Consider the following 23,829-nt stretch of genomic DNA (forward strand, 5'->3'; position numbering starts at 1 on the left):
CAATAACAACCCTCTGAAAATATATTGAGCATATCAAATATCCATGGGTCTAAAAGCATTTGAATGTAGCTTTAAGGTTAAAGCATTAACCTTAGATTCAGACAGACCTAGATAGGACCCAACTCAGCCCGTTAAAAGCTATGACAGATGTGGATCTTTAAGTGTCAGTGTTCCCACTTACAAAAGTGAATTTCATTTTATGGGGTTTATGTGAGGATCTAAAGAGAGAATGTAAAGGGCTTACCACTGGCTTAGGCTTAGGGTTAGGGTTAGAAAGTGCTGGAAGGTAGCTAAAATTAGTATTCAAAGTCTTAACATTTCAACACAGTTTTGACCTTCTTTTACTGCATTACCCCAATCCAGGTTTTCTGGTTCTTAAAATTTAGGTGGACAAAATGTGGGCACAGTAGTGTTAATTTTAGCCTTTTATGGACTATAGATTTAAGATTTTTTTTTTGTGGTCTACAATTAACATTTAATTTTAATACTTACCCTACTGCTGTTTATTTTTCCTGCCTGAGAAATGTCAAGTGAGGTGGATGTGAAATAATCCTGACTGGGGATATTGAACATGTGAGAGTTTTAATGACAGTGGCTTTAAAAAACCCTCACAAAACCAAGCATATGGGATCATTAAATTATAGATGATGTTTTCGCTGCAGCAGATTTATAAATAATACATGTTTAAAGGGTTACTTCCTTTATGTTTCTTTGGGGAAATTAAAGAGTATTCTTGTTTGAGTTTAAAGAGAACTGACAGTTGGAGAAAGGTCAACAAAATGTTCATTCATGCAGTTTCTATGCCAAAACCCCCTTAACTAGTAAACTTAAAGATTATTTTATATAACCACACCAAATAGTTTCCCTTATTTTTAGAGCAGAAAGTGGCAATGGATTTAATTGAGCAATGGGTTGGGGTTGGGTGGGAGGGGAGTTTGAAAAAATTTTAATGGCAGAAGTTTCAATTTAAACAGTATTACTTTTTTTCTTAGAAAACCTCCAAATTGAAGTTAGATTCTGTGAACAAAAACAAGAAAGGAACCCAACAGTTATTCTCTGAAGCCTATCAGTTTTCTGACACATTAGGTTTTCAGGAAAAGGGATGAGGTGGAGTGAGTAGGGATAGAAATTGGGAAAACCATGAAACCGGGTGTGGTTATTTTCCAACAAGCATTGCCCTCCATGGGTCTGGGACTGCCCAGAAATTACAGGTCAAGTTCTGTTTTATATGCATATGGGTGGGTTTGGGGAAAGGCATACAATCCATTGTTTTCATTAGATTTATGGCCTGGAAAAAAAATTAAGATCCATTGCTCCTTCCTTTTTCCTTTAGGCATGGGCAAAGAGGAGTGATAAAGTCAAAGGCATAGGAGTGAGGGCGAAGGGAGGGAGAAACAGAAGTTTTTCTGATGGCAATTAACTTCTTACCTCCCTTCAACCTTTCTACAATACCTCCGTAAACTACAAGGAACACTACATTTTGGCTGGTTCTGAAAGGGAAAATAAGACATTTGGGGAGCTAGTTATCTGAATCTGTTCCAGTAACCTGCATTCTGATGCACATTTTTGCTTGCCCATAAGCTCCATTCTTGTATATGATGCCTGTCCTGCCTTGCAGAACCTGTGTCCTGGAATACTCCCATTTCACAGAGGCCATCAACCATGAACCATATACAACCCCCTGAAGGGGTAGGCAGTGCTGGCGCCAGACAGGCCTCTGAGTGTGATCTTACTTCCCCCATCCCAACTCCCAAAGCCCACAAAAAGTCCAGCACCTGGTCCATATTTGAGGGACAAAGGAACTAAGGATATAAAAGGAAAACTTCATCCACATTCATCGCTCAGGATTTGGAGACTGACTTCCTTGAGTCATGGCACTAGTGCATCGGCAATAAAGACTACTTTTCTGAATATCCTCTGAGTGCCTGGCTGATTAATTCTCCCACATTGCCTGGCAGCTTATCTGTAACAGTTCAACTATCCCCTAAAAACTAACCACTAGAATCTGAACATGAAATAGTATCCAGCAATATTCCCGAAGATAGCCCGCTAGAGTCATTCTTTAACCTGACAGGTGACAGTTACAGAGAAGGATTGTTGGATAAAGCAAGGACATAAGCGACAGTTAGAAAGTGTGAAGGGGAAGTCAGTTAAAGCCTGACCAGTAGAAACGGTTGAGGGTGGTGTTGGTGATTTGGATAAACAGCCGACTGGGTTTGGGATTTACTCTGAAAACTAGTGAGGTGTTGCCCATTTTGGGGTGTGAGGTGGCATTTTAACCATCATGGTAAAGTGTTGTCCAGAATTTTTCTCTTTATCATCGTAGGTTCTCTCCAAACTCCACAGGACACGTCAGCCAAGGACCAGAGCCCATCTGCTAAGGGGAGAACCTGAGTAACTAACATCTGAAGATGACGTAGCTGAAGCACCTAGCCCAGTGTCTGGTCTAAATGTGGTGCTAATAAATGTTAGTTCTTGTTTTGTGCCCTTAAGACATATGAGACTAATAGAATTTTGAGGGAAGTCATTAGTCTGAACTTCGTACAGTTTTAAAGTATGCCATATTTGTGATGATGTCACAGAATGTTTGTCTGGGAAGGACCTGAGGGATCATCTTCAGGGCTAACTTCTTTTCTTTCCCCCAACTTAAGTTAAGTATAATCCTATATAATAAAGGACTAATATGCAAATTGACTGGATGGTGGAATGACTGTTGTTATGATGCACACTGACCACCAGGGGGTCAGTGCACTCTCACAAGGGAATTGCTAAGCCAGAAGCCGGGCTCATGTTGGCAAGCGCAGTGGTGGTGACAGGAGCCTCTCCCACCTCAGTGTCAGTCAGACATCCCCTGAGGGCTCCCAGACTGTGAGAGGGCACAGGCCAGACTGAGGGACCTGCCCCTTACCCCTAGTGCATGAATTTTATGCACCGGGCCTCTATTTGACAAATAAAATTGTATGTATTTAAGATGTACAATATGATGATTTGAGTATATATATATATATATATATATATATATAATATATAAAGTGATCACCATAAATGAACTAGTTAACATACCCATCATCTCAGTTATGCCAGTGTAGGCAGTTAGAGTTATTAATATAAGGGAAAAAGCAAAAGAAAATGAAATAATTTTAATAAACTGGGAAGTAGGAACAAATAACAACAGAATTTCCATCTAGCTTACTGGTAAACAAACCATTAACACACTCTCAGGGTGCTACCCCAAGTCATAGGAATCCTTAGAAATGCTAAAAGCCCGGGAAGGGAATTGGGGGAGGAAATTCCTCTGCTTGGTACAAGTGAAATGGGCATCAGGGTGATGAAATAGCGGGGCAGGGATAGTGTGGGAATGATTGGAAAGGTAACTGGATTGGATAGAGAAAATGAAACCTCCATAGAATTTACTGGGAGGAGGGCCCAATCCAAGGCCATGAAGAGTTAAAAGTTTGGGTTGGGTAATTTAAATGGTTCTTGTCCTTTTCCTAAGTCAGGGGTTGGGAACCTTTTTTTCTGCCAAGGGCCATGTGGTTATTTATAACATCATTCGAGGGCAATACAAAATTATCAACTTAAAAACTGGCGTGCTATATCGGGTCAAACATTTAATTAACTCACCCCTGATGCCTTGGCGGGGCCTTATATGGTCCGCAGGCCGGAAGTTTCCCACCTCTGGCCTAAGCCAAGAAGATAGATGGAGAATTAGCAAAAACCTTGGGGCCGTGCTTCTAGAGCCTGTCCACCCTCTGGGTCACCAAAGGTGTGTTAATTCTTCTTTATTCCCAATAAAATCTTACCATCACGTTTACACTTCACACCTGTGCGTTTGTAATCTTTCCTAATGCAGCAAAGGACCTCTTTCGCCCACCGGCAACAGATATTATTTGTGTGTGTAGGTAAGTGATGAAAACACTTAAGATCTATTATCTTAGTGAATTTCAAGTATACAGTTGTCATCATGCTGTCTATCAGATCACCAGAACTTACTCATTTTATAACAGAAAGTTCATGCCCTTTGACCAACCCCCTTACTCTCAACCCTCCCCCCCAGCTCTGAGCAACCACTGTTTTATGAGTTTATCTTTTTTAGATTCCACATATAAGCAAGACCATATAGTATTTGTCTTTATCTGTTTGGTTTATTTCACTTAGTAAATGTCCTTTAGTTTCATTCATATTATCTCAAATGGCAGGAGTTCCTTCTTAATCATGGCTGAATAATTATTATCTATCTATATCTATCTATTAATATCTGTCTGTCTATCTATCTATCTATCTATCTATCTATCTATCTATCTACCTACCTACCTACCAACCTACCTACCTACCTACCTATCTTTCTACCTACCTACCTATCTATCGTCTATCTTTGGTGACAAGGATGTTTAAATAAACAGAACTGTCCAGGGGGCATCCTGTGTTCAGATCATTCCTCCCGCTTTCGGACATCTAATCTGAATGATCACTAATCTAGAAGCCCTGCAGTCAGACAAAATTGTCTAAGACACTCTTATTAAGACAGAAAGAGTGACTCATATTTTAGAAAGTTTTCTCATAACAAGGTTAAGCCTTGATGAGAGAACCCAGTGAACCAGAATACACTATTGGGAACCTGGCATACATTTTACCTACGGTCAGAGCTCAGTAAATGTGTGTTTATTCCCCTAAGAATTAAGGTTAAGACTGCGCTACAAAAATACCTACTGAGCCCGGGCAATGTTTTCCATCCTCCCTCCGTCCTGTCTGCCTTGCGTTCCCTCCCTGCTTTTCTTCACGGTTCTCACATGAAAAGTGATCTAGGGTGACAGGAAATGGGGTGACTCATCTGACATCAGACCATTCTTTTGATTTGTCCTTTTCATTGGCCTCGGTCTCGGATACTGGAAACCACAGTGTTGTTGGTGAATGTTGTTATTTTGCAGAAGGCACACGTGGACTGCAGCGCGCCTCTGCTGATTTAAAGGTCTGGTGCGCGTGGCTGTCAGACAGCTCTTTGTTTTCCTCGGTCCTTTGGCCGGAAAAAGAAATCAAAGTGTGCTTTAACCATGCTGACCCACCAGGGCCCGGGATGCCTTCACTGTGGTCTGTGTCTCTGCTTGTGTATCCTCATAGCTTTCTGTAAAGGTAGGTTTTGTTTCCCTTTTATCTCATAATCTCTTTCTAGTTACATATGTTTACTCTTCTAGTTGTGCTTGGTTGAGCAGAGAGATGAAATATTCTACGGGTAAATAGGTAGTGTCGGCACAGGAATTACTCTTGTTACAGCTGTTAACCTATTTTTAATTGGTTACGTTTAATGGGGAGGATAGGGTTTTGGGGGTGGGATGGGGAGGATGGTGAAACATTCTAATTTATTTTCTCAATTAAAATATGGTAATAAGAATGATGATGCAGTTTTCTATCCACCTGTGCCATGGATGGATTCAACTCATTTATTTGTATTTGTACTTAATACTTTTCCAAAACGGGTCTATTTGTTAGCTGGTCCTGTTACTCAGAGTATGAACTCTTTCGTTTTGTAGGTAGTCATCTTTGTTTTGGGAAACCTGTCATATTACGATGCTGAAATGCATCCTAAGAGTAAGATCATTCATTTTAAAAGTTGAGACTTAACAGATGGCAGCTGCTCTGCCCAAACAAAACCGCGCTGCCATGTGCTGCCAGCTGCGGGGATTTGCCCTTGGAGACTCACAAAGGGTTTCCCTAAAACCTCTCAAAGGGAAAAGAATGTCTGAATGCCTCAAGGGGGAGGGGGGGAAGATGGGTAATGGGGAGGATTTTTGATGGTCTGTTTTATATAGAAATATTTCTACCATTATTAATTATGCTGTCAAGAATGATGTTTTACGTTTAAAAATGTTCTTTTCTGCTGAAATTTTAGTGTTCCCCAAAGCTTCTGTCAAATGACTCTTTTTTTAAAATATATTTTATTGATTTTTTTACAGAGAGGAAGGGAGAGAGATAGAGAGTTAGAAACATCGATGAGAGAGAGTTATCGATCAGCTGCCTCTTGCACACCCCTTACTGGGGATGTGCCCGCAACCAAGGTACATGCCCTTGACCGGAATCGAACCCAGGACCCTTCAGTCCCCAAGCCGACGCTCTATCCATTGAGCCAAACTGGTCCCGGCCAAATGACTCTTTTTATTCAATATTATAACACTTGTTCCTTTGCTCATTTTTACTTAATTAGTTTTTCAGTTTCTTTAATTATTTTTTTTCCAGGGTATAAATATCATCAAGAAATTGGTAGAATAATATTTCAGCTGTCAAATTTGAAATCTGTAAGGGAAAACAGAGAGAGGGTATTAATGAAGTGAATTATAGCAAATGAAGACAAGTAACGTACTTTTAAGGCATTCTTAGAAACATACAAAGAGATAGGCATTAAACTAGCGTTTAAATTAAGCAACTGAAAATGCTATTATTATTTAAGGACCAATTTTGCGTTATTTTAAAGAGCAGCTTACTAGTAAGTAATTTTGCCTTAAAAGCCTTTGCATTCTCACAAATCTCCAAAATAATTGAATTTCAGAGTTGGTTTTAAGAAAGAGTCTGGCTTGTTAAGACCTTAATGATCTTACTGGCTCTTTCAGTTCACAGCTAGACCCCTTGTTCAGGGAAGAAACAGGTCAGGTTGGATCAGTATTTTGACAGGAAAGGGCAGGACTATCCCTTAATTACTGGATCGGTAAGACTGTGAGCTGTTTTCAATGACATAAGCAAAGATTAGAGCTATGTCTCCCTCTTTACAGTTGTGGTGCCTTAGACTTTTAAAAGTGCGTCTACTAACATTATTTCCTTTGCTATAGTCCTGAGATGTAAGCATTCCTGGTTTTGTCTTGGACTCCTCACTGCCCGATCCCCCAGTGATGGAAGCCACCAGAGACCCCCCAGCATCCTCTCTGCTTCCCTAATGGCCCCCTCTGTTTGGCATGCAGGTGGTGCAGGCTGTGCTTCGGAGGAGAGACTCTTTCACAAGCTGTTTTCTCATTATAACCCGCTCATCAGGCCCGTGGAAAATGTCTCTGACCCCGTCAGGGTGCATTTTGAAGTGGCCATCAGTCAGCTGGCCAACGTGGTAAGTGCCTCAAACTCACCACCTGTGCCTCAAGGAGCCCCACCTCTGGGGGGTCAGAGCCCCCAAACATCCTTCTACTTACTGCACGTGGGAAACATGGGAATTAAAAAATACAAACGGACAGCGTTCTTCGTGGCTGCTGGCCCTTCGAAGCCGTCCGGTAGTGGGAGAGGCTCTTTCCCCACTGATGAATGCTACACCCCTTCACATGAACGCAGGGTTTTTTTCTGGAAGTGTTTTTAGAGTCAGTTCATGAAACAGGTGAAGGGGAAGTGGAAGGGAGACGTGAAAGTGCTAACTTCACTGTGACCTGCGGTGCACAAGGCACTGTCTGCATGGTGGCCATCTGCTGACGGCCGAGGAACTAGAGTCTCAGTTAAGAGCTTTTCCCAAGCTCATACGATTGCAGTGGAACGGTCATTTGAATCAGCCCCTTTAACTCCAAAGCTCGTGCTCTCTCTCTCTCTTTTTTTTTTAATTGTCTGAAGTTTTACATTTGTCTTCTTTTCCCCCAATTGACCCCCCTCTCCAGACATTCCCAGCCCTGGCAAGCCCCCACCACCCCAGTGTCCGTGTCCGTTGGATATGCTAATATGCATGCATTCAAATCCTCTGGTTGTTCTCTAGCCCCTCCCTCCCCTTTCATTTGTCTCTGGATCTATTCTTGTTCATCAATTTATGTTGATCATTATATCCCACATGAGTGAGATCATGTGATATTTATCTTTCTCTGACTGGCTTATTTCGCTTAGCATAATGCTCTCCAGGTCCATCCATGCTGTTGCAAATGGTAAAAGTTCCTTCTTTTTTTGTAACAGTGTAGTATTCCATTGTATAGATGTACCACGGTTTTCTAATCCACTTTTCTGCTGATGGCCACTTAGGCTGTTTCCAAGTCTTAGCTATGGCAAGTTGTGCTGCTATGAACATAGGGGTGCATATGTCTTTTCTAATTGCTGTTTCTGGTTTCTTGGGATATAGTCCTAGAAGGGGGATTACTGGGTCAAATGGGAGTTCCATTTTTTAACTTTTTGAGGAAACTCCATACTGTCAAAGCTTATGCTTTTTTCTACTCCATACAAAAAATTGCTTTATGGCTTCTATGCTACATAAGATAGAAAGAAAAAAAAAATCTTCTTTCTTATAGGATTCCATCCAGATCTGGAAAACCAGATGGGAATTTGCAGTTATTTTAATTTATTGCTATCATGTTCAAGGTCAAATAGTACTAGAGTCCTTTCTTTTGACTAATTACTCTTCGTGCCCTAGTTGCTGGAAAAGGGATAGTGCTGGTTGGTACTCTAACATAGATGTGGGTTCTGGGCTCCAAGGCCTGGGGTGGGGGTTAGGGGGTGAGTGGAGGGTGGTGGAAGGAGAGTAGGTCTGGCCTGAGGTGCAGGATTTGGACCAAATTCCAGGAACAGGACGGCTTGGGAAGTCAGGGAAGCTTGAAGCACCTCCAGAGAGGGGTGTTAGGGAGAGTTCCCGAGACAACAGCGCACAGAAGGAGGAAGCCACCTGCATATCAGCCCCAGCCCATGGATGGGAAGGAGCCCTCCTTCTCCTGGACTCGGCTCAGGGTGGAACAGTGGTGTCTCTCTAGGTACACCTGGGGAAAGACCTTGATGACCGTAGTGAAGTCAGGCCCCACCGTGTTCCTCAGCCCATGCTTCTCTGTGGACTGGGCTGACCCTGGCTTGGTCCTGTAGTTTTGGGCCCAGGTTGGAAGTGTGTGGGTACTGTTAAGAAGAAAGGAAAGAAAGAAAGAAAGAGAGAAAGAAAGAAAGAAAGAAAGAAAGAAAGAAAGAAAGAAGAAGGCTGAGGAAGGAAAAAGGGGGAAAAGAAAAGGAAGGGAGGAATGGAAGAAAGGAGAGAGAGAAAGGAGGGATGAAGGAGGAAAGAGAAAGAAGGAAAAGAAGGAGGGGAAGAAGGAAAGGCGAGAGAGGAAGGAAGAAAGGAAAGGAAGGAGAAAGGAGGGAAGAAAGAGGGAGGGAAAGAAGGAGAAAAAGAAAGAGAGAAGAGGAAAGAGAAAGAAGAAAGAAGAAAGGAAAGAAAAAGAAGAAGAGAAAGAGGAGAAGAACGGAAAGAAAGAGAAAGAAGCAAAGAAGAGAATGAAGGGAAAGAAGAAGGAAGGAAAGAAGGGAAGAGGAAAGAAAAGGGAAAGAAAGAAAGAAGAAAGAAGGAGAGAAGAAGGAGAAAGAGGAAGGAAAAGAGAATAGAAGAGGGAAGAAAGAGAAAGAAAGAAAGAAAGAAGAAAAGAAAAGAAAGACAGGAAGAAAGGAAAGAAGAAGACGAAAAGAAAAGAAAAGAAAGAAAGAGAAGAAAAGAAAGAAAAGAAGAAAAGAAAGAAAGAAAAAGAGAGAAGAAAGAAAGAAAGAGAAGAGAAAGAAGAAAAGAAAAAGAAAGGGAAACGAAAGAAAGGAAGGAAAGAGGGAAAAAGAGAAAGAAAAATAGGAAGAAGAAAGACGGAACAGGAAAGAAGAGAGAAGAACGGAGAGAAAGAAAAGAAAGAAAGAAAGTAAAGGAAGGAAAAGGAAAAGAACGAAAGAAAGAAGAGAAAGAAAGAAAAGAAGGAAGGAAGAAGAAGGAAAGAAAGAAAGAAGAAAGAAGGAAAGAAAAAGAAAGAAAAGGAGAAAGGAAAGAAGCAGAGGAAGAAGAAAGAAAAAAAGGAAAGAAAAAGAAAGGGAAGGGAAACAGAAAGACGAAAGAGAAAGAAAGAAGAAAAAACAGAAAGAAAGAGCAGAAAAAAAGACAAGAAGGAAAGAAGAAAGAAAAAGAACGGAAGAAAGAAAGAAAGAAAAGAAGAGAAAGAAAGAAGAAAGAAAGAAAGAAAAGAGAGGAAGGAAAGGGAGAAAGAAGGACGAGAACAGGATAGAGGAGGATAGCGAAGGAGGGGAGGGAAGAGGGGGGAAAGGAGGGAAGGAGGAGAGAAAGGGGGAGGCAAGGGGGAGAAGGAGGGAGGGAAGGATTCCACGCGGGACCAGTTTCGCCAGTCCCCTTTAGCGAGGGTGAGGAAGGCGAAAGAAGAGAGAAAGGACGAAGAGGGGAGGACGGTCTCGAGGTGAGGGAGAAGGGAGGAGGACGGAAGAAAATAGATGTTAACTCTCACCTGGAGGGGGCCACTTGTTCCTTTAATAAATTTTTATTTAGTTATTATTCTGATTCCTCCCCCCATACTCTTCCCCTCCCACAGATAGCTTAATACTGGACTGGAAGCCATATTTGTAAGGATTGGGTTCTTTTGGATGGGAAGCTGAACTGAGATTCACCCAGAACCTGTGAGGGGGCCCCCCTCAGTGTACAGCATCATTTCAAATCCCTGACCGACAGTTCCCTTCAGGACCTTGTTCTGAAGATGCTGGGTAGGGGGACTGCTGAATAGAGATTGTGACGTTTGCATTGGGCTGCTATCAGAGACTGAACAAAAACCACAGCTTACATAGAAAAGTTTCCTTCTTTCTGATGTAACAGACATCTAAAGGTTGACAGTCCAGGAGGCTAACACCAGTGACACTCCGTGGTGTCAGCAGTTGCTCCACATGTTATAGTTGCTCAGGTCATGCACCACACAGCTCCAGGGGATGTCAGTCACAGGGACTGTGATGGTCAAAACACAAACCACGCATGGCGACATTGGCCACGGTTCATTCTGTCTTTCTACTTCACTGTCCTTAGCCTGTGGTTTCTTCCCTCAGTGTTGTCTCCTGGTCCACGGTGTTAATTCTACCTTGCCTATTTGGTAGAATTCTCCAGGAAAACTTATTAGAACTGGACATTTCTTTTCTGGGAGTGTTTAAATGATACATTATTTTAAAATAGATATCGGTTATTCAGATGATCGATTTCATCTTTGATAGTGTGTGGCTTTTGAGGAATTGGTTTTTTTTGTTTTTGTTTTTTAAAGCTGTTGAATGTATGATAAAGTTATTCTTAGTACTGTATTCTCTGTTCTTTTTAATGGCTGCAGGATCTGTAGTGATAGCTATTTTATTCCTGATATTGGTGATTTGTATCTTCTCTCTTTTTATTTTTGTCAACCTTGCTAGAGGTTTATCTGTTTTGTTGTCCCCACAAAGAATTAGCTTTTTGTTTTATTAATTTTCTTTATTAATTGAAATGTTCCATTTCAATTTCATTTCTGCTCTTACATTTATTTTTTCCTTTCTTATGCTTGCTTTGGGTTTATGTTGTGCTTCTTTTTCTAATTTATTGAAATAGAAACTTGGGTTATTGATTTGAGACCATTTCTCATTTCTTATGTAAGCATTTAATACTATAAACTTTCTTCTCTGCATTGTTTTTAGCTATTTCCCTTGTATTTTGATATGTTTTCATTTATATGTATTTTAAAAAAATTTCTTTGAGACATTCTCTTTGTTTACTGGATATTTAGAAGTGACTTGTTTAGTATCCATGGATTTAGAGTGTTTTCCATATTTTGTTGTTGTTGATTTCTATACTTGATCTTAGCCAAAAGCCAAGAAGCAATTGTTATAGATTTCTAGTTTGATTCCATTATGGTCAGAAAACACATTGCATAATTTCAATTATTTTAAATTTGTTGAGGTTTGTATTATGGAACATAATATGAAAAAAAAAATGTGTCTGCTGCTGTTTTGAGTAGAGTGTTCTATATATGTCAATTAATCTTATGATGGATTATTTTTTCAGATCTTCTATATTTATGCTATTTTCCAGTAGTTCTATTGGTTGCTGAGAAGGGGGACTGAAGGCTCCAGCTATAACTGGGGACTGGTCTGTTTCTTCTTTCAGCTTTATCAGTTTTTATTTCATGTATTTTGAGACTCTATTGTTTGATGTGTCAGGATCATCCCAACATCCTGGTGGACTATGTCCCTCTTTGTCTTTAGTAATTGTTTTTCCTCTTCAGAAGTAAGACTTCCAGATATTAATATAACCCTTCTTTTTAAAAAATATATTTTTATTGATTTCAAAGAGAAAGGGAGAGGGAGAAAGAAAGAGTTAGAAACATTAATGATGAGAGAGAATCATCGATCCACTGCTTCCTGCACACTCCGCACTGGCGATTCAGCCCGCTACCAGGGAAAGTGCCCTGACTGGGAATCAAACATGGAACCGGTGACCTCCTGGTTCATAGGTTGACCCTGAGCCATGCCGGCTGGGCAGTTTAACCATTCTTATTGGTGTGTTGAAGGCTATCTGTTCTTATGTGAGGCACCAGAAATCCCCGTGGACCATTTTCACTGCTGTCATTGAGCCGTGGTGAGTTCTGGAGGTAGTCAGTGATGCAGCACAGCCAGGATGCAAAGTCACCAACTCCCTTCTAGAAGGTTCTACACCCTCTGTTGCTGTCTGAGCTTCCAGGTTGGCCTTAGAGCACCAGAGATTTCTACATGGATTGTATTTGCTATTTTATGAAATGACTTGGCCACAGGTTTACTGGGTGGATGATCTTTTGGTGTATGAGTATGTCCACTCCACCCCCCCCCATCCACCCCAACTCACACACACACACACACACACACACACACACACACACACACACACCTAGGACAAAGCCCCTCTCCAGTGCTTTTGATCACCTGACATATCTAAAATGACATAGGCCTTACAAAATGTAGCACACCTGGCCTTTCTGATCACAATCTCTGCTGTTCTAGAAGTTAATCCATTTGAAATTGTAACTCAAATCCTTTAATGTAGCTGGGGTATCATCTAATTTATTTCCCCAAGAAAAAGATGTAAGTTAATGGTCCCAGGAATGTGGAGTGGTATTGTGGGTCTCTGGCCTCTCCAGCTGGACTGCCTGATGACAGTGCCCCCATAGCCACTGGTGTGGTCCGGAATTGGACATAGAACAGGACTTGCCAGCCTTGATCCATAAAGTTGGCTAACACCTCTGAAGGTGTCCATATCACATGGAGCTTCACCAGCCTGTGGGAGTGGAAGTGGGAAAGTAGGGATAATGTCAGGACAATATGAACACCTGATTTTAATTCTTTGAACACAATGTATTAATATTCAGAAAGAAGCAGTCGTTGGAAGATGCTTAGGATGGTTACCTCCAAGACCTTTCTGGACTGCACAGCTTGTCCATTTTTGACTGACAGCCAATAGATTTATTGACATGTTCTCTGCTGAAATCTGTAGGTCACAAGGTGACCCTTTAAGGCACAAACCTTAGGTCTGGTAACTGTCGTCATAGACTACCTGGCCAGTGGATAATCCATATCTTTGCTCTCTCTGACCAATAGGAAACCATAAATGTAACTCCTTTTGTTGACCTTTTAGAACCCTGAGGTTTACCATGACTCTTTTTTTTTTTTCTTTCTTTCCCCCCCAAAACCCATTTGTAGAAGGAAGCTTAGCAAGGTTACTGAGTAACTGTCACTAAGCCTCAGGTTGTTGTGCTGTAAGGCTGCTGCAGGCTCTGGATGTGTCTTCAGTAGCTTTCCCCTTAAGAGTTGGTAGCTGCTTATGAACACACTAGAGGCCCAGTGCAATAAATTCCTGAATTGGGGGAGCGGGGAGTGTCCTTCAGCCCAGTCTGCACCCTCTCCAATCTGGGACCCCTTGGGGGATGTCCGACTGCCCTGCAGGATTGGGCCTAAACCAGTCGGACATCCCTCTCACAATCCGGGACTGTTGGCTCCTAACCGCTTCTGGCTGCCAGCCTGATCACCCCTAACCGCTCCCCTGCTGGCATGATTGATGCCTAACTTCTCCCCTGCTGGTCCAATTGCCCCCAACTACCCTCCCCTGCTGGCCTGATCACCCCAACTGCCCTTCCCTGCTGGCCTGGTCATCCCGGTGGAAGCCACGTGAAGTAGAAGCTGGGACCCATCCCTGGTGGGGCTGAGGGAACTCTGGGGAAGCTGCGAAGAGCAGCAGCCAGGCCCTGCCCACTGGTGGAGCTGAGGGAACTCCAGCCGCAGGCATGCAGAGCAGGCCTCCAGGCCTCCTGCCCCTCCCACCCCTTCCTCTGTGGGGCCTTGGGAACTGCAATGGCAGGCATACTCAGCAGCTGATCCAGCCCCCCACTGTGGGCACCACCATCTTGTGACAGCATTACAGCATAAGGGTTAATTTGCATATTACCTCTTTATTATATAGGATTATTGATTTTTCTATCTCCCCCAAAACAGCTAAGACACATGAAGGTAAGGATTTTCCCCATCTTATTTCTACTGTAGTCCCAGCATTATAGAGCACATAGTAGGTACTCAGTAAATATTTGTGTAGATAATGACTAAAGCAATCAGCAATGGCTTGGGTGATGTGCTGTGTGGGAGTGGCAGGTTACTCCATGATGAGCTGAGATGGACATTTTAAAAGGCAACTGGGCTCAAACTCAGAGCCTATGTAAGCACATCAAACTCTCGGTCTGTAGCCTGCATGCCTTGTTTATTTGGTCCTTGTTAGCCTTTGAGTTGGACATGCTTTCTGTAGAGTGTTGAGGAAGGGAGGTTTTTCAGAAAAACAATGACCCAGGTTCAGATACCTATCGCCATCTGTAGTATTTTCCCTCCTTCCTTCCCACACTCCCTCTTTTCTCCCTTCTTTCCTTTCATGGGCTCAGAAGCCTTTACAGGCTATGGTGATCAGAGAGGCTTCTCAGAAGTGGTGAGTATTAAATCACATTTGAAAGACAGTCTTTAAGCCACATTTTTTTCAAAGTCAACAGGGTTGACATCAGATGTGGAATATCATATTTCTGGTTGCTTTTTATACGTTGACTTTTCTATTTTTTTCTTCTTCTTCTTTTTTTTTTTTTTTTTTTTTTTTTTTTTTTTTTCACAACAACCATATGATTTTACTCATATATGGGATATAAAACAGAAATCAACAAACAAACAACTCATAGATAGACAACAGTATGGTGGTTATTACAAGGGAAGAGAGTGAAGAAGGTTGAGGAAGGTAAAAGGGATCAAATATATGGTGATGGAAGGAGACTAAACTTTGGGTGATGAGAAAACAATGCAATATAGAAATGCTGTATTACATAATTGTACACTTGAAACATGTAATCTTATTCACCAATGTCACCCACAATAAATTTAATAAAAAATAAAACAATTGTTTTTTAAAGTAGCTCAAAATTCAATTATTTTCTCCATAGGAATTTTGCCCATGGCTACAAGTTGACTTTTCAATCTTCTTTGTTTCCCTCTGTTAAGCACGAATAACTCAGATTTGGCTCTTTTTAGTAGTAATTCTTGTTCTAAGACCCACCTCTATTAATAATACATTTGAAGCTAAAAATATTGTTTCTTCTTCCCAGGATGAAGTAAACCAGATCATGGAAACCAATCTGTGGCTACGTCACGTATGTGTCTACATCACATGTCTTCTTGGACCTGTGTTACTCATGTGCCAGCCTAACAATGCCTAATGGATAAAAATCCAGTGGCATCCCCTCTTTCCATCTCCAGCTTCTGACAGAGTGTACATTATCACCTTCCTCCAAAGCCTAAAGTTCAGCTCTGGTAATAGCTGGCTTGATGCAAGCTCCACAGGTGCAGAAACTTAGTGACAAGGTTCTCTGAGACAGAAACTCTGTCCTTTCTCATTTCTGCTCTGAAATCTTCTGTTTTCACCTGTAGCTTGAGCTCCAGAGTCAGGTGTCAGTCCTATCTTTGATCCTGCTCAACTAAACCTGGAGAACTCAGTAGCTGAGCATGAGAACATGTGGGTTAGGGTCCCACCAGCTGGTTTTATATTATACCATTTTGCTTTTTTCCTTGTATTAATCTTTTACTCAGATTTTGTAACCAACTCATCATCACACACTTGAACAACCTTTTCAGTCTTAAAAATGAGTTGTACTCCAATGTGAGTATAGTACATGGAACTTGGAAGTTGAGCCTAGAACCATGGCCAGCTAATTGATAGTCAACATATAGTAGATAATTTATATTTTCCAAAATCAGCTCAGCTACTTATCCCCCTATTTTGTGATTTAATCTCCCAATTTTTGATAGAACCCAATGTACTCTTCAGTTAAGAACTTAATTTTTCCCAAAGTACTGCTGTACAAACAGAGAATTAACATTGGAAGAAATTGGTTAAGAAAAATTTTTTTTTAAAAGCTGACTTCTATTTCCTTTAGATCTGGAATGATTACAAATTGCGTTGGGACCCAATGGAATTTGATGGCATTGAGACTATTCGTGTTCCCGCAGATAAGATCTGGAAGCCTGACATTGTTCTCTATAACAAGTATGGGGGTCTCTAAAGTTGCCCTTGGTACATGCTGACCCATTACATAGCAAAGGGGATGTTACTGATGGCGTCTGATTTATCTTGCAGTGCTGTTGGTGACTTCCAAGTCAAAGGCAAGACAAAAGCTCTTCTTAAATACGATGGCATGATAACCTGGACTCCACCCGCTATTTTTAAGAGTTCCTGCCCTATGGATATCACATTTTTCCCCTTTGATCATCAGAATTGTTCCCTGAAATTTGGTTCCTGGACATATGACAAAGCTGAAATTGATCTTCTGATCATTGGATCTAAAGTGGATATGAACGATTTTTGGGAAAACAGTGAATGGGAAATTGTTGATGCTTCTGGCTACAAGCATGACATAAAATACAACTGTTGTGAAGAGATATACACAGATATAACCTATTCTTTTTACATTAGGAGACTGCCGATGTTTTACACCATTAACCTGATCATCCCCTGTCTCTTCATTTCATTTCTGACTGTGCTGGTCTTCTACCTTCCTTCTGACTGTGGTGAGAAAGTGACGCTTTGCATTTCAGTTCTGCTCTCTCTGACTGTGTTTTTGCTGGTAATCACAGAAACCATCCCATCCACATCCCTTGTGATCCCACTGGTGGGTGAGTACCTACTGTTCACCATGATCTTTGTCACCCTGTCCATCGCGGTGACCGTGTTTGTGCTGAACATACACTATCGCACCCCGACGACACACACCATGCGCGAGTGGGTGAAGACGGTTTTCCTCCAGCTGTTGCCCCAGATCCTGATGATGAAGAGACCTCTGGGTAAGACGAGGAAGACACGTTCTGATAAAAACCCCGAAAGCATTTCCGGTGGGCCTACCAGAGCCAAGTCTGATCATCGCAGAGAACCCAAACTCCTGAAAGAATGCTGCCACTGCCCTAAGTCACACCAGCCTGCCACCAGCAAGAGAAGATTAAGTCCTCAGCCTTTGCGGTGGATGACAGGAAATGCGGAGCACTCACCTGAAGTCGAAGACGTGATTAACAGCGTTCAATTCATAGCAGAAAACATGAAGAACCAGAATGAAACAAAAGAGGTAAGTGCATGTCTCCTCTCGCCTGTCCCCCTGCAGCAGGCCTGGAGGCACTTTATAGAAATGGCCAGATCTTCAGAGTGAGCTCTATTTGTAAGAGGGCCAGGCAGCATGTGTTTCCCAAAGTGTGGTACGTGTACCCCCAGGGGTACGGGAAGAGTTTGGTGGGGGTACGCGTTGCATCGGAGTTTGGCGGGGATATGCACTGCACCGTGCTTAGCTGCGCCTAATTCTATGTTCTCATGAGTACAAGGGGTACTCAGTGTTACGAAAAGTATAGAAGGGGCACACATATGTCAAAAGTTTGGGAAACACTGCTCTAAGATCCAGTTCTGTTATGACACAGTTATGGACAGGCTGGCCTGGGGTCAGGTAGCCCCAAGGCAAACTTTCACCTCCAGCAATGTTGACTCAAGTGAAATCTTGGGCCACCTTGGTTAATGAAACTGAGGGCTCCTGCACAGGAAACAATGTCAGACAAGAGGTGGGGAGGGAAACGCTGCCCACGGAGGGGAAAGAGAAATGACTGCAGAGCAGCTTGCCATCTGAGGGTGGTGGGAGGAAGGTGGGGGTGAATCCTCCACAGCTCAGTCCTGCTTATGCTACTTCAGAGGGATTGAGGTGCTGATGGAATGAGCCCCAGGGATATTTTTAGCATCAACGTAGTTTGCTCCCCGATGCTTAGAGTCTAACTATAGTACCATGGGCATCCCCCACCCTCCAAAGAGAGAGAGATCAAGAAAATCACATCCACTTTCCATAACATAAGGATAACTGGTGGAGGGCATCTGGAAACTCATGCCGGTGCCTGATTTTGACCTCATATTGCAGTTACCAGCATCGTATCTGTTAGCGAAAGGATAGCTCAAGATATAAAGTCTGGCTGAAACCGGTTTGGCTCAGAGGATAGAATGTTGGCCTGCGGACTGAAGGGTCCCGGGTTCGATTCCAGTCAAGGGCATGTACCTTGGTTGCGGGCACATCCCCAGTAGGGGGTGTGCAAGAGGCAGCTGATGGATGATTCTCTCCCATCAATGTTTCTAACTCTCTATCCCTCTCTCTTCCTCTCTGTAAAAAAATCAATAAAATATATTTTTTTAAAAAGATCTAAAGATCTAAAGGTGGCGCAGGGGAAGAGACTGTGTCTGCGTGTCTCCCAGGTGGGAGTGGGGTGCATCACCGGACAAGTGAGCCCAGATCTCCCCTCTATGGTGACACCTTCCTAAAATCTAGGGGAGAGTTGCTGTTGATTTAATCACCACCAGGGAGAGCTCTCAAGACACAGACAGGGAGATTTTTGGCAGAAGTGAGGAGGCCCAAAACTGGAAGGCTGGGAGAAAGGCAATGAACGCTCCATTACCACATGATCTGGAGGTCTAGAGGGCTGCCCGTCCTGATCTGGGGGGGGGGGGGGGCCTCCATCATGCCGCATGTCCTACGCTCCCGGCCTCAAACCCATTTCCCAAGACTTGCCAAGGGGACAGGTATCCACTGGTGCCCATGACCAGAACCACACTTTATGAGCAGCTCTTTCTTGGGAGTGCTCCTTGCAGTCCAGAACGGTCCTCTGTGCCCACAGAATCCTGGCTTATTGAAGTCTGCGTGCTTTGTAGCCAGCCGCCCAAAGCACTCCACGGGGTGTGAGGATCCACCCTCTTCAGACAAAACAAAAGCTCTTTTGCATGCTCTGTAGAGTTAACAAAAAATAATACCAGTATTTGCTTTAGAATTTGCCAGGAGCATTTTCTTTGAAAAGGAAGAAGCTTATTTGTGCAACGAAGCACAATTTCCTCCGGTTTTGATTTTTTAAAATTGATTTTTTGTTTGTTTGTTTGTTTGGCTTTCAGGTAGAAGATGACTGGAAATACGTGGCCATGGTGGTGGACAGAGTGTTTCTCTGGATCTTTATCATCGTCTGCGTGTTTGGCACCGCAGGGCTATTTCTCCAGCCACTGCTGGGGAACACAGGGAAATCCTAAGGACTCGATCTTTTGAAATGTGCAGACGCTGTATTTGTCCTGTGTTCTGTGCCATAAAGAAAGGGTCAGAAAGCTTCCCATCTAAGTCCCCCATCTACAGAAGCTGATGACTAAGAGGAAAACGAGGGCTTGATTGAAAAGGAGGAGCCTGATGCCCTTGTTTGTAGCACGACCCTGGAGCCCAGCTCTGGCAGCTCCCACAGGCTTCTCGCTGTGGGTCTGGACGCGGTCAGCTTCCAGGGCCACACTGAGCCATAATACAGCGAACCCTGTCATCCCCATCGAACCACACTGAAAAGGGGTTCTGCGGTCCCCCCAGTTTATGCTGCTGATCAGCAGAAGGACACATGCCAGGCCTGAAACTCTGGAGCATGGGCCTTGCTGACGGGTGCCATGCTCGTGAACTCCTGTAGGCTGGCTTTCAGGTGCATGTCTCTGGGATGTAGCTCACACACCAGCATGATTCCATACGTTCGTTAGCAGAAAGCCATGGCAGGTAGTCGGAGTTGACTTCAGCAGGCTGTATTCGCATGCATCTGGCAAGAAACTTGAGGTGCCGAAACCGGTTTGGCTCAGTAGATAGAGCGTCAGCCTGCGGACTGAAGGGTCCCGGGTTCGATTCCGGTCAAGGGCATGTACCTTGGTTGTGGGCACATCCCCAGTGGGGGGCATGCACACGTTAGCAGATCGATGACTTTCTCTCATCGATGTTTCTAACTCTCTATCTCTCTCCCTTCCTCTCTGTACAAAATCAATAAAATATATTTTAAAAAAATTAAAAAAAACACACAAAACTTGAGGTAACCCAGCACTCTGCTAGGCACTGCAAAGGTAACAGAAATAGGCTGCCCCCAGCAGTCCCAGCTTTTTAGAAAAACATGAGCACAAAGATCCCAGGACTAAGTGTCACGCGGGGAAGGAACAGGAGCAATCAGAGTAGGAGAACACGGGGTGGAGTGGCCAGGCAGACGTAACACAACCTTCGTTGTCTTTTCCCATCAACAGTTTCCATTTGTTCATTGTAGCTGAGACTGAAAATAAACTTATTTCTTCTGTCAGAAATTGTGACCTGTACCGTTTGGAGCAATTCCTTTTCTGAGAGGGAACCCTTTGGAAATTTTGCTTTATTCCACTCGAATTTATTATCTTCTTAGTTGTTGTATAAATAGTATCCTAACAATTTAAAAGACATATTTTAAAGCAGAAAAAAAAGAGCTCTGCCTTAACAAATGAACTACCTTTATTTTTGCATTTCCCTTCTAGTCCTTGCCTATAAGCATATATACTTTTTCTTTTTTAAAAAAAATTATTTATTTAAGAGAGGGGAGAGAGAGAGAAAGAGAGAGGGAGAGAGAGAGAGAGAAAGAGAGAATCATTGATGCCTACCTCCTGCACATCCCCTGCTTGGGACTGAGGCCACAAGTCAAGAATATGCCCTGACTGGGAATCAAACCATGACCTCCTGGCTCATAAGTTGATGCTCAACCACTGGACCATGCTGGCCAGGCCACATATAATTTTTTACAGTTCAATTTTACCTTGCAATTTTGTATTTTTCTGGTTTCTGAAAACATCATATTAGCAACATTCCTTCATGATGTTACATAATCGTGAAGTATACTTTTAAAGATTTCATAATCTTCATTGCATTGATTCACCATGGTTTCTATTACTCCATGTTAATTCTTCCTTGTCTATCTCACACTGGAGCATAAGGCACTATGTGGCACACCAAGTAGAGGTACTGAATTTGAATTACTCTGTTTTAAAGTATTTTTACTCCTTCTCATATTTGTGATTGAAGTACCATTGTTTTATCTTTCTATCTTTACATTGCATTGGTTGTTACTTAATACTTTTTTTTTTTTTTTTTTTAATATCAAACCAATTCAATATTTAATTTTAAAAAAGTTTTAATGGCCCTGGCTGGTGTTGCTCAAAGGTTAGGGTGTCACTCTGTATATTCAAGGGTCGAGAATTTTATTTCCAGTCAAGGGCATGTACCTGGGTTGCAGGTTCACCCCTGGCCCCAGTTGGAGTGGGTACAGGAGGCAACCAATTAATGTGTTTCTCTCACATCAATGTTTTTCTCTCTCTCTTTCCTTCCTCTCCTCCTTTCCACTCTCTCTAAAAAGCAATGGGAAAAAATATCCTTAGGTGAGGATTAACTAAAAATCAGTTTTAGTGATGCTAAAATAGATATATCATACAATAAATTATCATTTTAACTATTAAAATATTTTTAAGTATAAAATTCAGTAATATTAAAAACATTCACAATATAGTGCAATTAGCACCACCATTCATCCACAGAACTCTTTAATGTTGCAAAACTGGAACTGCATCCATTAAACAACTCTTCATGCTTCTCTCCTCCCTCCCACCCCTTCCCCCTGCACTGATAACCACTTTTTCACTTTGTCTCTATTAATTTAACTATTCTGTTATCTCTTATAGGTGGATTAATACAGTATTTCTCGTTTTACAATTGGCTCATTTCACTTAGCAAAATGTCTTAAAGTTTCATCCACGTTGTAGTATGTCAGTTTCTTTGCTTTGGAAGGCTGAGTAATATTCTATCGTATGTATATACAATATTTTATTTGTCCATTCATTTGTCAATGGGCACTCAGGTTGGGTTGCTTCCACCTATTGGCTTTTGTGAATAAGGGTGTACAAATATATCTTTGAGTTCCTGATTTCAATTCTTTTGAGTATATACCTAGAGGCGAAATGGCTGGGTTTTGTTGTGATTCTAATTTTATTTTTTTAAGGAACTGTCACTGTGACTGCATTGTCTTACATTTCCACTCACAATCCACAAGGGTTTCATTACACTCACCAACACTACTTTTTAAAAAATATATATTTTATTGATATTTTTTTTTTTTACAAGAGAGGAAGAGAGAGGGATAGAGAGTTAGAAACATCAATCAGCTGCCTCCTGCATATCCCCCACTGGGGATGTGCCTGCAACCAAGGTACATGCCCTTGACTGGAATCTAACCTGGGACCCTTCAGTCCTTAGGCCGACGCTCTATCCACTGAGCCAAACCGGTTTCGGCCCTCACCAACACTGTTGAAAGCATTTCACCACATTCATCAGGGCAAAGTCGGGTGGATGAAGGTGCAGTAGGTGGGAGAAGGAAGATGTTGACTTTGAGAACCACGGAGGCACCATCTGAGGGCCTAGAGCACATGTGTCAAACACAAGGCCCGCGGGCCAAATCCGTCCCGCCAGGCCTTGCAATGTGGCCCGCACCGCGCTGCGTTTCCATCACAATGACAGTTTATGACTGTTCAGTAAACCATTCGGCCCGCGATTTAGGCTGGATTTTAGATTTTGGCCCCTTCTCTGATTGAGTTCGACACCCGTAGCCTAGAGAGCATACCTTGGGATGTCCCCACTCCACCCAACCTTTCCCAAGGCCTAGGGTGTGCCTCTTGGGTGTGGTGAGGGGCTTGGCAGTAAGAACAGGAGCATACCAACTGAGCATCCCACCTTTTGACTGGAACTATTGTCTGAACCCTCCAGCAGTACCAGCCTTTCTGAACTGGAGATGCTATTACATGCCTTTTACACAAATGCACTCGTGTGTGCACGTGCACATATACACACACCTACACACTATTTCTAGCTGGTGTTTGGAAAAATTTAAAAAGGCTATGGTCTGTAGGGCCGGGGTAGGGATGCTAAGCATCCTATAATGTGTGGGACAGACCAATGTAGGATTTTCCCCATCAAACCACCTGTAAACCTCCCTATGAACAATTAGAACCCCCTTGAGGGTATGAATGTGAAGCGCAGGCCTGGGAAGGCGCATGCTTAGCAGGCTTGTTGAGGGACAGCCCCACATTCTCACTGGGTCCTTCTTGGCGGCAGGAGCATCCATCTCACTGGAGAAACAACAAGACTGGTCCCTCCTCACTCCTTCATCCTCCGAGGGTGGGTTTTGCAGATGAAGAGGATGTTTAGAAGGCTGCTCATCTTCACAACTCACAACCTTCTTTCTGTGATTACCCTTTGGAGACTGCGGTTCTTCTGTCCTGCGTGGGTCTCCTCTTGTTGCCCGAAGCTGGAACCCTCTTCGAGCATTCAGGGCCACGTCTAACTTGACAACAGGCCAGCCTGCTTTTCCCCAAAGTGCTTACTCTGCCTGGAGGGGTGACAGTGCACATCTGTGGAGGTGCTGCTGCCCTCAGCTACTTTCCCCAAACCTAAGGTTATCTGTAAACCCAAGATATCATGTTACTTCTATTCTCATTATTATTTTATTGCCATACTGAGCAGAAAGTCTTGATACAAAGAAGGAATATGTGTCTGGTTAAACACAAATGACAGTCACCATGGCTACTAATGAAATGAATACACTTTAATACAAAATAGGAGGTGCTTCCATGAAAGAATTATGACACAACCAGAAAGGTCGATCCCAGCATAGAGATCCTGCTCTTTGGAAATTACAGGGTTCTAATGTAGCTGGTGATAGACC

At 42.7% G+C, this 23,829-nt stretch overlaps 2 protein-coding genes across 2 annotated transcripts in view; one reads left to right on the forward strand and one right to left on the reverse strand.

Moving 5' to 3' along the window:
- Window positions 1-4,637: 4,637 nt before the first annotated feature.
- Window positions 4,638-19,394, forward strand: CHRNA6 (cholinergic receptor nicotinic alpha 6 subunit). Its single transcript, XM_036457655.2, has 6 exons — window positions 4,638-5,130; window positions 6,948-7,087; window positions 15,354-15,398; window positions 16,182-16,291; window positions 16,382-17,360; window positions 19,205-19,394. The coding sequence occupies exons 1-6, from the start codon at window positions 5,052-5,054 to the stop codon at window positions 19,334-19,336; spliced, it is 1,485 nt and encodes a 494-aa protein (XP_036313548.1). The 5' UTR covers window positions 4,638-5,051; the 3' UTR covers window positions 19,337-19,394.
- CHRNB3 (cholinergic receptor nicotinic beta 3 subunit) overlaps window positions 11,236-23,829 on the reverse strand; it is a 38,308-nt gene continuing 25,714 nt past the window's right edge. Inside the window, exons 8-9 of the transcript XR_006742993.1 lie at window positions 22,946-22,957; window positions 11,236-11,247 (exon numbers count right to left, since the gene is read on the reverse strand). The gene's annotated coding sequence lies outside the window, so the exon portion shown is untranslated. The remainder of the gene's footprint in view (window positions 11,248-22,945; window positions 22,958-23,829) is intronic.

This window comes from Pipistrellus kuhlii, unplaced genomic scaffold (genome assembly GCF_014108245.1).
Source record: "Pipistrellus kuhlii isolate mPipKuh1 unplaced genomic scaffold, mPipKuh1.p scaffold_m20_p_3, whole genome shotgun sequence".
Lineage (NCBI taxonomy): Eukaryota > Metazoa > Chordata > Mammalia > Chiroptera > Vespertilionidae > Pipistrellus > Pipistrellus kuhlii.

Excerpts from the sequence above, each read along its gene's own strand:
- CHRNA6 (XM_036457655.2), top strand. The coding sequence starts at position 5,052 with ATGCTGACCCACCAGGGCCCGGGATGCCTTCACTGTGGTCTGTGTCTC. Across the intron at positions 7,088-15,353 it reads TCAGTCAGCTGGCCAACGTG|GATGAAGTAAACCAGATCAT; the intron begins GTAAGTGCCTCA and ends TCTTCTTCCCAG. Across the intron at positions 17,361-19,204 it reads ACCAGAATGAAACAAAAGAG|GTAGAAGATGACTGGAAATA; the intron begins GTAAGTGCATGT and ends TTTGGCTTTCAG.